Source organism: Balaenoptera ricei, chromosome X (assembly GCF_028023285.1).
Source record: "Balaenoptera ricei isolate mBalRic1 chromosome X, mBalRic1.hap2, whole genome shotgun sequence".
In the NCBI taxonomy this organism is placed as follows: Eukaryota; Metazoa; Chordata; class Mammalia; order Artiodactyla; family Balaenopteridae; genus Balaenoptera; species Balaenoptera ricei.
Genome location: NC_082660.1, coordinates 94,171,439 through 94,185,737, shown reverse-complemented (window position 1 = coordinate 94,185,737; position 14,299 = coordinate 94,171,439). Strand labels below are relative to the sequence as shown.

At 40.9% G+C, this 14,299-nt stretch overlaps 1 protein-coding gene across 1 annotated transcript; it reads left to right on the top strand.

Moving 5' to 3' along the window:
- The first annotated feature begins 10,330 nt into the window (after nt 1-10,330).
- Nucleotides 10,331-13,264, top strand: LOC132357156 (late histone H2B.L4-like). Its single transcript, XM_059910447.1, has 3 exons — nt 10,331-10,335; nt 12,816-12,938; nt 13,015-13,264. Exons 1-3 carry the CDS (start codon nt 10,331-10,333, stop codon nt 13,262-13,264), a joined length of 378 nt encoding a protein of 125 aa, XP_059766430.1.
- Nucleotides 13,265-14,299: the final 1,035 nt, after the last annotated feature.

The following is a 14,299-nucleotide window of genomic DNA, read 5'->3' as shown; positions in this document are numbered from 1 at the left end:
AATGGGAGGATAATTACAATTGCAGAGGTTCTCCCCAAGGAATAAGTGATCCAAGCCCCACATAAGGCTCCCCAGACTGGGGGTCCTGCACCAGGAAGATGAGCCCCCAGAACACTTGGCTTTGAAGGCCAGTGAAGCTTACTTTCAGGAGAGCCAGAGGGCTGTGGGAAATAGAGACTCCACTCTTAAAAGGCACACACAAAATCTAACAAGCTTGGGGATCTAGGGCATAAGCAGTAATTTGAAAGGAGCCTGGGTTAGACCCATCTGCTGATCTTGGAGAGCCTCCTGGAGAGGCAGAAGGCAACTGAAGCTCACCATGGGGATATAGACAGAGGCGGCAGCCATTTTGGGGAGCTGGTTCTACCACGTGACACTGGTACTGGCAAGTGCTATTTTGGAATCCTCCTTCTAGCTTGTTAGTGCTGGAACCCAGCTCTGACCAGCAGCCTATCAGCACCAGTACTGTGACATCTCAGGCCAAGCAAAAGCCCAGACAGAGACACAGCCCCATCCACCAGCAGGCCTGCTGCCTTGAGACCCCTGAAGCCCACACCTACCCTGGAACCCAGTCCAGTCCACCCCAGGACCTGGCCCCGCTCCACTGGGCTGGAACTAGCCCCAGCACCAACCTCATCCATCAATGGGTAGGCACCATCCCATGATACTCTGGACCCCAGTCCAGCCTACCAGTAAGCTGAAACACCAACTCCAGGACCCTCAGGGCCATACAGCCCACATTCCCAGGACCCGGCTCCACACACCAGTGAGCCTGCACTAGCCCCGGGAATCCCTGGGCCTCACCCCTGCCCACAAGTAGGCCAAAACACAAGCTCTGGGACCCCTGGGCCCTGCAGCCAGAGACCCCAGGACCCAGCTCTGCCTACCAGGCTGGCACTAGCCACCACCCACCAGTGAGGAGACACCAGCCCCAGGACCATCACAGCCCTTCATCCTGCCATATCAGGACCCATCCCACACCAAAGCAGGCTGGCACCCGCCCCAGGACCCCAAGGGTCCTGGCCCTAGACACCAGCTCAGGACATCTTGGGCTGCTCAGCTAGCAGCCCTGGAATTTGGTCCCACCCACCAATGGGCTGACACAAGCTTCAGGACACCTCTGGGACATGGTCCCTCCCACCAGCAAGTGGACATTAGATCTGGGACTCCCAGGCCTGCAACCACCCATTCCAGATCTCCTCAGGATCATTGGAGTACAGATTTAGGATAAATGAATCCCCTTATCAGTATTATTATTTATTATTTTTGTGGAATATTAGAAAAATCTTAAGAAAGAATGTGAAAAAAGGATATGGTTCCCGAGGATACCAGGAAAAACTTCCACCAAATCAACCGCAGTTAAATTTCTCTGGATGGGACCTCGAGATGGTCTTATACAACCGGAACATAGTTTTGGAAGCGAAAAACTCACTGCAGAACCATCACAGTTTCAAAACAGAACTGTGGACCCATAATAAAAACAATATTTTATAAAATTACATAATTTCTATTGTGTTCATTGTTGCTGCTTCAATATCCCAGTGTCTGCCCATATGACATAAAAATGTTTTTCAGAACTTTTCTTGCACACTGATCATATACATATATTATGTGTGAATTCCTGTGAAGAAACTAGGATGTTTTTATTGTGCTAGGTGTGTGTTACATTTAGTAAGTCCAATAATCAAATACAGGCATTAGTAAACCAGTGTTACAACTGCACCATATAGGCTGTGAAGGCAGAAGTGTAAGGGTGAGTGACACACATGACATCTAGGAAGGAGAGAGGGAAAATGGGGTTTGATGTTGAAGACCTGGAGGAGAAATGAGCATATGCAATTATTCACTTCAGAGGGTGATTGAGGAAAATGGATGCCTAAAGGGCAATCATGATCTAATGGTGCTGGCTACTGAAAATACAAATTAGAGCAAGGACTTTACTGCTTAAATAACAAACTATAAGTTCCAACCCTAAGAAAATAGTATTAATAGGACAAGCATACCTCATTCAAACTTTTTTCAACATTATCTGTATCACAGAATTCACTGTAAAACTTAAGCAAAAACGGAAACACATTGTGGAAATAACTGAATTTGAAAGTTCAAAAAACAATTCCTGTTCCAGCCTTTCTGGTAATCTCTAAGGTCATTATTATTTTTGTAAACATTTTATTTACCTCTTTCATTCCCTAACTCCCTAAGAGATAGGGTACAATAATCCAGAAGTTTTTAAAGGTAAAGTGAAGAAACTGATAAGAAAAATCAAAGGTACTACAATCAAACTTCTTTCAACATACCTCATATTCAGAATTATTTAATATAGATAAATGAGGAACCAAAAATAGTACACAAATATCTAAATTAAAATTTTCTTGGCCCAATTTACTTCTCCACATCCCTGAATTCTGAAGTTACTATTCCTATATGTTCAGACTTATCCAATTCTAAATTTTTACATTCTATTTCTTATGACATTTAAAAGACAAAACTTTATGACCCACAATTATGTATCATAGGATGACAGGAGTGTTCAATGAGAGTAGCTCAAGCACCAGTGTCCACTGCAGCAGCCAATAAGGTCCTACAGACCATGAGCCACAAGCATTGTCCCAAAGTGTGTGGGGAGGTGACCTGGGATGAACCTGGGTGTGCTTCCTTGAAGCTTCTTTTCAAACATGGTTAATTAGTAATATGAATCCAGAGCTGGAAGAGGAACATCTCTCTTGACCTTTGCATTAAGTTAAGAGAAAGATGGTGAGCAGTAAAAGAACTAAGATAACTTTCTCCTTGTCCTTGCAGTGTTCCAATATTAATATTAATTATATTGTTAATATAATCTAATTTCCATTGTGTTTTCCTCTTAGCCTAATGGCTTTTTGTTTGTGTTTCTGTGAGTTATTATTTAATTCAGAAGCAGTTGGTGATTTTCCTGTTACTTTTATTTTTAATTGATTTGTAGTCTCCCATTTCTGTGGAGAAAGAACATGCTCTGTCATTTCAACCTTGGAAATTTATTATGATTTGCTTTAAAACTCAATTTTTGGTTAACTGTGATAAGTTTTCTATTTGTATTGTTAAATTGGTTGAAAATTCTCCTTTGGATTAAGATGTAGAAACCTGTAAAGAATGTCACTCTCAGCCAAACAATGAGACAAACACTGGATAATGTACAAAAAATAAAACTTTTCTTGAGCCCATCCAAAAAAGTACAAAACCCTTTTGTAGAGACCAAACACATAGAGGATTTCACCTATGGCAGAGCCCTATTAGCTTAAGAGAAAGAATGGGCCGGGGCAGTATACTAGAGGGAGCTTTTCTGAATAGTGCAGGCATAAAGGGGGCAATGCCTGAGCCAGGAGGGGGCATTAAGTTCTGGTATTTCCAGCCCAATTTGGAATCAGTCTGGTGGCTCATCATACATCAAGAGCTCTCCTTGGGACAAGGAGAGCCAGGATTCAGGACCAATGAGCCCATTATTAGGATCATGGGCCTTCCCAGGACAGACCCCCTTCCCCCTTGTCTTCCACCTGCCTCTTGTTTGCAGAAAAAAGTTTAGCATGCTAGGCCTTCCCTGAGTTCCAAAGAATAAACTTAATCAGAGAAGTGAGAAAATACAGAAACAAAGGAAAACAGTCAAGCAAGACAAAATAATAATAGTTTAGCCATTACACAAAGTCAAGGACTTTATTTCCTCCACAAGGGCTATAGATAATATTCTAAGCCATACACTTTGAGCTGTTTTGCAGATACTGAAATCCCCACCAGGTGAAAGAAGTTAACTCTATACTGACCACAAGCATGTAGACCCCCAAACCGGTTCAAACTAGAAGGTTGATGATGTTGATTCCCATTATACTTCACCACCAACCAATCAGAAGAATGTCCATGAGCTGGTCAAAACCCCCACAACCCTCTCCCTCACTCTGTTTTTAAAAACCTTTCTCTTAAATCCATTGGGGAGTTCAGGCCTTTTGAGTATTAGCCATCTGTGCTCCTTGTTTGGTACCTGCAATAAACACTGCACTTTCGTTCACCACAACACAGCGTCAGTAGATTGACTTTACTGTGTGCGGACGAGTGGACCCAAGTCTGCGTCTGTAAAAATTTTGGCGACCCAGATGGGACAGTAGTCCTGATTGTGCATCTCGTCCATGGCACATCAACACCTGTTCAGTGGCAAGCACTTGGGGCTATCTTGGAGACAAAGGTGCTCAGGCAGATGCTGGACAGGATCCAAGAGCAGCCCAGATCTAGTTTTGGCCTGCTGGTGCGTGGGGCCCTTTCCAGACAGAGCTGGCTGCAGGTTCTAGTGTATCAAAAAAACTGGTACTGGCCTGCTGGTGAGTGGGGCTGGATTCTGGGGCAGCTGGCTGAGGAGTCCAAGGTATCTCAGAGCTGGTGTTGGCCTGCTGGTGGGTGGGGCTGGGGCCCAGGCTGTCCTAGGGTTACTGCCAGCTCAATGGTGACCAGAGCCATGTCCTAGGGCTCTGGCTGCAGGACCCTGGGTGTCCCAGGTCTAGTGCCTGTACTGTCATGTGCAGGGCCAGATCCTAGGCACTCTAGTGGACAGTGATGTGTACAGTGGCACCTGTGGGCTCAGGGCATCTTAAGGCAGCCTGCCTGCTGTTGGGTGGACCCTGCCTGTCTAGTTGCTTGGCCTGAAACATCCAATCCTGGTGCCTACAGGCTGGTGGTCAGAGGCAGGGCTGGGTCCTGAGGCTTATAAGCTAGTGGGAGGAGGCCAAAATGGCACTTGCCAGCACCAGTGTCCATGTGGTAGAAAGAGCTCCCCAAAATGGCTGCCAACAGTGTCTATGCGCCCAGAGTGAGCTCCAGTTGCCTCCCACCTCTCCAGCAGACTCTCCAAGATCAGTAGGTGGGTCTGACTAGGATTCTTTCAAATTACTTCTTCTGTCCTGGGTCCTGAATCTTGTGAGATGTTGTCTGTGCCCCCTTTTGTTTTTTTAGACAACAGTTGTTTTACAATACTGTGTTAGTTTATACTGTACAGCAAAGTGAATCAGCTATACGTACACATATATCCCCTCTTTTTTGGATTCCCTTCCCATTTAGGTCACCACAGAGCACTGAGTAGAGTTCGCTGTGCTATACAGTAGGTTTTCATTAGTTATCTATTTTATACATAGTATCAAAAGTGTATATATGTCGGAGCTTTCCTGGTGGCGCAGTGGTTGAGAATCTGCCTGCCAATGCAGGGGACACGAGTTTGAGCCCTGGTCTGGGAAGATCCCACATGCCGCGGAGCAACTAGGCCCATGAGCCACAATTTACTGAGCCTGCACGCTTGGATCCTGTGCTCCACAACAAGAGAGGCCGCGATAGTGAGAGGCCCGCGCACCGCGATGAAGAGTGGCCCCCACTTGCCGCAACTAGAGAAAGCCCTCGCACAGAAACGAAGACCCAACACAGCCATAAAAAAAAAAAGTGTATATATGTCAATCCCAATCTCCCAGTTCATCCCAACCCCCCTTTCCCCCTTCCATATGTCTGTTCTCTACCTCTGTGTCTCTATTTCTGCTTTGTAAATAAGATCATCTACACCAGTTGTTCAGATTCAACATATACGTGTTAATATACGATATTTGTTTTTCTCTTTGACTTACTTCATTCTGTATAACAGTCTCTAGGTCCATCCATGTCTCTACAAATGACCTAATTTCATTCCTTTTTATGGCTGAGTAATATTCCATTGTATATATGTACCACATCTTCTTTATCCATTCCTCTGTTGATGGACACTTAAGTTGCTTCCATGTCCTGGCTATTGTAAATAGTGCTGCAATGAATACTGGGGTGCAAGTGTGTTTTTGAATTATGGTTTTCTCTGGGTTTATGCACAGTAGTGGGATTGCTGGGTCATACGGTAGTTCTATTTTTAGTTTTTTAAGGAACCTCCATACTGTTCTCCATAGTGGCTGTATCAATTTACATTCCCACCAACAACGCAAGAGGGTTCCCTTTTCTCCACACCCTCTCCAGCATTTATTGTTTGTAGATTTTTTGTTGGTGGCCATTCTGAGTGGTGTGAGATGATATCTCATTGTAGTTTTGATTTGCATTTCTCTAATAATTACTGATATTGAGCATCTTTTCATGTGTTTGTTGGCCACCTGCATGCCTTCTTTGGAGAAATGTCTATTTAGGTCTTCCACCCATTTTTTGATTGGGTTGTGGGTTTTTTTTTTTATTGAGCTGCATGAGCTCTTTTTATATTTTAGAGATTAATCATTTGTCAGTCACTTTGTTTGCAAATATTTTCTCCCATTCTGAGGGTTGTCTTTTCATCTGTTTTTGGTTTCCTTTGCTGTGCAAAAGCTTTTAAGTTTCATTAGGTCCCATTTTTTTATTTTTGTTTTTATTCTCATTACTCTAGGAGGTGGGTCAAAAAAGTTCTTACTGCAATTTATGTCAAAGAGTGTTCTGCCTATGTTTTCCTGTAAGAGTTTTACAGTGTCTGGCCTTACATTTAGGTCTTTAAACCATTTGAATTTATTTTTGTGTATGTTGTTAGGGAGTGTTCTAATTTCATTCTTTTACATGTGGCTTTCTGGTTTTCCCAGCACCACTTATTGAAGAGGCTATCTTTGCTCCATTTTATATTCTGTCCTCCTTTGTTATAGATTAAGTGACCATAGGTGTGTGGGTTTATCTATGGGCTTTCTATCCTGTTCCATTGATCTACATTTCTGTTTTTGTGCCAGTACCATACTGTATTGATTACTGTAGCTTTGTAGTATAGTCTGAAGTCAGGGAGCCTGATTCATTCAGCTCCATTTTTGTTTCTCAAGAGTGCTTTTGCTATTCCAGGTCTTTTGTGTTTCCATACAAATTGTAAAATGTTTTGTTCTAGTTTCGTGAAAAATGCCATTGGTAATTTGATAGGGATTGCATTGAATCTGTAGATTGCTTTGGGTAGTACAGTCATTTTCACAATATTGATCTTTCCAATCCAGGAACACGTTATATCTCTCCATCTGTTTGTGTCATCTTTAATTTATTTCATCAGTGTCTTATAGTTTTCTATGTACAGGTTTTTGCCTCCTTAGGTAGGTTTATTCCTAGGTATATTATTCTTATCATTGCAATGGTAAATGGGATTGTTTCCTTAATTTCTCTTTCTGATCTTTCATTGTTAGTGTATAGGAACGCAAGAGATTTCTGTGTATTAATTTTGTATCCTGCAACTTTACTAAATTCATTGATTAGCTCTAGTAGTTTTCTGGTGGCATCTTTAGGATTTTCTATGTATAGTATCATGTCATCTGCAAACAGTGACAGTTTTACTTCTTCTTTTCCAATTTGGATTCCTTTTATTTCTTTTTCTTCTCTGATTGCCATGCCTAGGACTTCGAAAAGTATGTTGAATAATAGTGGTGAGAGTGGGCACCCTTGTCTTGTTCCTGATTTTAGAGGAAAAGCTTTCAGTTTTTCACCATTGAGAATAATGTTTGCTGTGGGTCTGTCATATATGGCCTTTATTATGTTGAGGTAGGTTCACTCTATGCTCACTTTCTGGAGAGTTTTTATCATGGCTTTCCTAAATTCTGGATAATTATCAACCGTGTCCCTGTGAATATTATTATTCTAAAATTTAACCAGGTTACCACTTCTGCCATGCCCACAAAATGCACTTAATACCTTCTTAGTCCATTTCTTAGGTCTCTTGGCCTCTCTTTAATCTTTTACTTCACTTATCTTACTATGAGTTATTCTGTGTAATTTCTTTCATCTATTTTCTAATTCACCAATTCTCCATCCAGCTGTGTCTCATCTGCTGTTTAAATTTTCTTGGAAGAAATTGACAAGAATACAATAATATTAGGGAACTTTAACACCCCACTTACAGCAATAGACAGATAATCCAGATAAAAAATCAGTAAGGAAACAGTGGCCTTAAATGACACATTAGACCAGTTGCACTTAATAGACATCTACAGGACATTCCATTCAAAAACAGCAGAATACACATTCTTTTCAAGTGCACATGAAACTTTCTCCAGGATAGATCACATGCTATGCCACAAGAAAACCCAAGTCTCAACAAATTTAAGAGGACAGAAATTGTACCAAGCATTTTTTCTAACCACACTGTATGAAACTAGAAAATGATTACATAAAGAAAAATGGGAAAACCACAAACACATGGAGACTAAACAATATGCTAGTAATAAACCAATGCGTCAGTGAGGAAATCAAAGAGGAAGTTAGAAAATACCTGGAGACAAATGAAAATAAAAATACATCTTTCCAAAACCTATGGGACACAGCAAAAGCAGTTCTAAGAGGGACGCTTGCCACAACTAGAGAAAGCCCTCGCACAGAAACGAAGACCCAACACAGCCATAAATAAATAAATAAATAAATTTAAGAAAAATACTGTAAAAAAAAAAAGAAATATTTCAGGCACAAATTATAAAGATAATATAACATACTTCTATATACCCAATATTAAATAATAAAACATTACATATACAATTGAAACTCATTTGAAGTACTTTTCTAACTCATTAGCCTCCTTCTTATCCAGGAGTAACCACTAATAAGAATTTGGATTTTTCATTCTTTATATATTTCTTTATAGTTTTATTACATATGCATATATCCTTATGTGAAATACACTCATTTTGTTGCACGTTTTATCTATAGTTGCCTGCCTATAATGTGTGTTTTGGTTTATGTATGGATATAGTTTTTGAACATTTCCTCGATTCCTTCTTGAGGGGACTTCCAAGAGAAATTTTCATGACATATGATTTCATCCTAATCTTGCAATTTGGAAATTAACTCCAATCCCTTCCACAGACGAGGCTCCACTGCAGTCATGCTTGTGAAGGGAAGGAGAGGTATTGCTACAAACTGCTCCCTGAGGCACATGGAAAGCCGTATCCTCAGAAGGTGGCTTGGTGAGTACGCAGTCAGAACAGGGCTCTTTATTCATTTTGCGAAGGGTTTCGCAAAGGTGTCCTGAAATACTTTCTCCTGCTACAGGGATAGCCTGCAAGGAAGCCACTCTTCTTGAGTACACATAGGATGCCTTCACCAGACCTCAGAGACATATGCATTGCAGTCCTGGTCCTTTCTGACTGTCCCAGTGCAGCACTGCTGGGTGGATACGTCTTTGCAGTTCTGGGGTTCATTAATACGAAGACCACTACCCTTGTGGAAATGCTCACTACCGCTGCTTCAAAATCCTAGTGTTTGTCCATATGACATACAAATGTTTTGCCAATCTTGATCTTGCATACTAGTCTCATACATATTGTATTATGTGAGAAGTTATTTTAAGAAAATGAATCTGTTGGGACATTTTTATAGCTCTTTGGGTGTTTTGCACCTAAAATTTCAGAAATAGAATAGAAGGATTAGTGAAATGCCATTTAAAATATACCATATAGACAGTGAAGACTGGGAGTGCAAAGGTGAATGACAGATATGAAATCTAGGATAGAGAGAGGAAAAATGGGTTTTGATGTTGAAGACTGGAAGATAAAATGAGTACATCTGATCATTCACTTCAGAAGGTGATTGAAGAAAAGGGGCAATTATGATCTAATGGTATGGTTAACAGTAAAGATTGAAGTAAGGTCCAAACTTCCAGTTTTAATTAAATAATTCGCAGACATGTAATATACAGCATGGTGGCTATAGTTGAATACTGTATTGTATATTTGAATGTTGCTAAGAAAGTAGACCTTAAAAGTTCTTATCACAAGAAAAAAAATTTGTAACTGTGTGTGGTGGTGCTGTTAACTAGAATTATTGGGGTGATCATTTCATAATATATACATATATCGAATCATTATGAAACTAATGTTTTATGTCCATTATATCTCAATAAAAAAGACTAATTGAGGGAAACAGGTTTACTACTTCAATAAGTAATTGTAAGCAACCCTGGAAAATAGTATTAATATAGCAAACATACCCCAATCAAACTTATTCAACATTATCTTTGTTACAGAATTCATTGAAAACATAAGAGAAAAGCCAAACATGGTACAGAAATATCAAAATCAAAAAGTTCAAGAAAAAAACCTATTCCCCGTTCCCTAATATCTGGAGATGCTACTCTAAGTCATTCAGATGAAACTGATTCTATTCCTTCCAAGTTTGTAATGTATTCTTTGTGAAAATGCAAACATTCATTATATGAACAAAAGATTAAAGAAATTTTACATAACCAATGAGATATAGCTGGACAGAGGATTGGTGAACTAGAAGACAGATAAAATAATAGAAATAATATAGAATACTTCACAGAAAGTAAAAGGAAAAAAAAGGATAAAGGTGAGGCAAAGAGACTCAAGGAATGGAGTAAGTAGGTGATAAGTATCACATAGGCATTCCAGAAGCATAAAACTGGGTGAATATTGGAAAAATACTATTCAAAGGAAAATGGCTGGTAATTCCCAGAGTTAGGGGAAGCCATAAGTTCCTCCATTCAGGAAGCAGACCTGACAAATCATAGTAAACCTTCAAGGTAACCCTAGAGATCAAAATAGCAGACAAAAAGACGCAGTGCCTAAAAAAGGAATACCAAATAGTGTGACTGCAGACCTCATTGTCTTAATAAATTGACGCCAAAAGCAAGTGCTGAGAGAAAGTAACTGTCATCCTAGAGTTGCATATCTAGCCAAGGTATCATTTAATAGTGAAGCTATGCTACACATGAAGATGGACCTCCCCAAACCACACTCAAATGTAGACTTGCTCCACCGGCTGCTGAGAGTACAGTCAGGTGCTAATCCTCAGCCATTGACCCTTTCAGATATTTCCTCAGCTTCAGAGAGCTAATTTGCCCAAAGTTAGGGACTTCCTGAGACGGTCACATCCAATGTCTGAACAAGGGGAGGGTATAAATATATGTCTCATCCCATCCTCAGATGGTAATCCTGATTAACATTCCCACATAATTAACCCCATCTCAGTGCTGGCTTCCTTCTAGAGCTTAACTGAGAAATAAAGACTTTTGAGAAAAATGAAATCTTATCGTGTTTACATCAACTGACACCATGTTAAAGGAACTTCTAAAGAATGTAATTTAGGAAGATGGAAAAAGATCACAGCAGATGATCTGAGATGCAGGTAGGAATGTTAATAGAATAAATTAGCAAGTAGAGGTAAATGTAAAACAATGACTGTACACAAAAGTTGCAATAATGATTACAGTTCCTTTGAAGAATCAAGTAAACAAGACATAGCTAAATACTGCAGTTATGCAGCACTTGGATGATAAGAGTGTCCAACGAGAGCAGCTCACGTCCTGTTCACTGGTTCGGCCAGTGATGGACTGGAAGCTTGTGAGCCACAGCCTTTGGCCCAGTGTGGGAAAGTGGCCAGGGAAAAACAAATAAAAGCATTCTTGGGAGGTTCAGACTTGGAGATTGTGGAGGAAACTGGAGGGGTTCCTTCCCTGTTGTTTGCTTGCTAGCTTGTTTTTAATCACTGTAAGTTAATGATTTGAATTCAGAGATTGTACTGTATGTGTCTCTTGTCCCTTGTATACAAGTAAGGGAAGGATTTGACTACTAACACATCAAGTGGGATTTTTGTATTTTCATTGGTAAATGGGATTCTTTAGAAATAAGGAACGGCAAGCTTCCTTCACTGGTTTTATCACCATATTACATTTTCTGGTAATAAAGATTAGCTTTCTGCTTTCATAATTGGAAACATTTCATGAGCAGTAGAAATAGCAGTTCTTTAAAAGTGCAAATGGACACAGCTTTGGAATCTTGACCGTTTCAGATGAAACCACATTGATGAACACCCCCCCCCCCTTTTTTCAGTTCTTCTTAAGTCATTTTTTGATTCCAATTCTGCAATTTATTGGTAAGGAAACACATTAAAGAAATGCCTTTGTCTGTATTGTCATGTATTCTTGCAAGAAATACGCTTTTATTTTAAAGAACTTCCCATTTATTCCTTCCATTCTTCCTATGGTGTTTTCTTAGAGAATTAATCATTGTTTTCAATCAACAACTCTTACGTTTGTTCACAAATTCAAGCATGTGGGGTATTTTGAGGACCTAAGGAATGTTAAGAAAATTTTATATTTGAGAAATGTTTAAGTATTTTTACTAATTTTAAAAGTATTCCCATTTCTGTTTGTGTTCCAACTTTGGACAATGTGGCTTTGAGATTTCAATTTTTTCTCATTCACTGGGGGTTTTGATCATAATTGGAGGCAGTAGATGGTCAATTATGTCCCATGATTTCGAGGGGCGCTCTGCAGACCATGTCAGAGACTTCCGGCTCAAGCCACGGAGGCTCAGCCATGGAAAGACAAGATACTATGTGGGAGTAAAATGGCCCGCCAAGTGGCTAAAGCCATTCTGATGGCGGCAACGACTTGAGTTAGGGAGGTCAGACTCGCTCAGGAAGCTCAAACTGATTTTTCTTCAGTGTAGGTGACTTGGGTGACATCTTTTCAGAGTTCTCATGCATAAATAGTAGGCATAAATCAGCTGAGGTGAACTTTGCCTACATGGGGCATAGTTCAAAGATTTTCTGGTAGAGGTCACGGAAAGTTTAAAGTCACCAGATTTCCACTGTGATTGGCTGACTGGAGGCCAAGCAGGGGGCCATCCAATCACAGGTGACATGGGGTCCCTTAGTGACAGACCTCCCTGCTTTGCATTTTATCCAATCAGATGTGAGCATTGCCCGTGACATCATAGAAGGCAGGGAGTAGAAACCGGGCCAAGGGACCTCGACGGCCGCACTGTCCTTCCCTCTGAGCTGCGGGGAAGACGATTCCGACATGCTTGAGCCTTCGTCTGAGACGTCTGAAGAAAGCCCGGGCACCAAGGAAGCCGAGCCGAAGAAGCCGAAGCGCCGCTGCAGCCGCCGTCGCCGCTGCAGCCGCCGCCGCCGCTGCAGCCGCCGTCGCCGCTGCAGCCTCCGCCGCCGCCGCTGCAGCCTCCGCCGCCGCCGCTGCAGCCGCCGCCGCCTCTCTGACGGCTTCGACAGCTTTGCCACCTATTTCGGAAGGGTGCTGCAGCGGGTCCAGGAGGGCCTGAGCCTCTCGCAGGAGGCCGTGAACGTCATGGATTCGTTCGTGAAGGACATCTTTGAGCGAATCACCGATGAGGCGGCGCGCCTGGTCCGCTCCAGCAAGCGCTCCATCCTCACCTCCAGAGACATGCAGACCTCCGTGCGCCTGCTGCTGCCTGGGAAGAGGGGCAAGCACGCCATATCCAGCGCCACCAAGGCAGTCATTCGGTACCTAACCGGCAAATGAGCTGCCTCCGGACCACCTGAGCATCGCAAACCAAAGGATCTATTCAGAGTCACCTCAGTTTTCTTAATAAGAACTGTATTCTGATAAACTTTGATCGACTTTATTTTTTAAAGTGTGTCATCCTGCTAATTTTTAAACATCTTTTTTACAAAGAACTAAATATTATCAACTACATTTTAATATATCTATGGTCTAATTTGCTCAAAATGAAATAGTGAGTTTTGTTCAATAATGTTGCATTATACCACTTTACTAAAGAGTGAGTTCTTTTATCTTTCTAGGTCAACCTTTCACAGGGTCTGTAAGATAAAGTTATTTACCTTTTTCACTCTCATTTTCTCATGAATGTATGGCAAAATTTTCCAGAGATTCATTATGTACCGTAATGACAACAAATTAAGTGCAGGAACATGTATAAGAATTCAACAGACATATTAGAAGAGATATTAAGGAGGTTTTCTTTTTCTTTCTTTTAAATTGAAGTATAGTTGATTTACAACGTTGTATTAGTTTCTGGTGTACAGCAAAGTGATTCAGTTATACATATATATAATCTTTTTCATATTCTTTTTCATTACAGGTTATTACAAGATATTGAATATAGTTCCCTGTGCTATATTGTAGGACCTTGTTGTTTATCTGTTCTATATATAGTAGTTTGTGTCTGCTAATCCCAAACTCTTAATTTACTCCTCCCCCCTCCTTTCCCCTTTGGTAACCATAAGTGTGTTTTCTATGTTTGTGAGTCTGTTTGTTTTGTAAATAAGTTCATTTGTATCATATTTTAGATACCACATGTAAGTGATATCATATGGTATTTGTCTTTCTTTGACTTACTTCACTTAGTATGATGATCTCTAGGTCCATCCATGTTGCTGTAAATGGCATTATTTTATTCTTTTCCATGGCTGAGTAGTATTCCATTGTATATATTCCACATCTTTATCCATTCGTGTCAATGGACATTTAGGTTGCTTCCATGTCTTGGCTATTGTAACTAGTGCTGCTATGAACATTGGGGTGCAAGTATCTTTT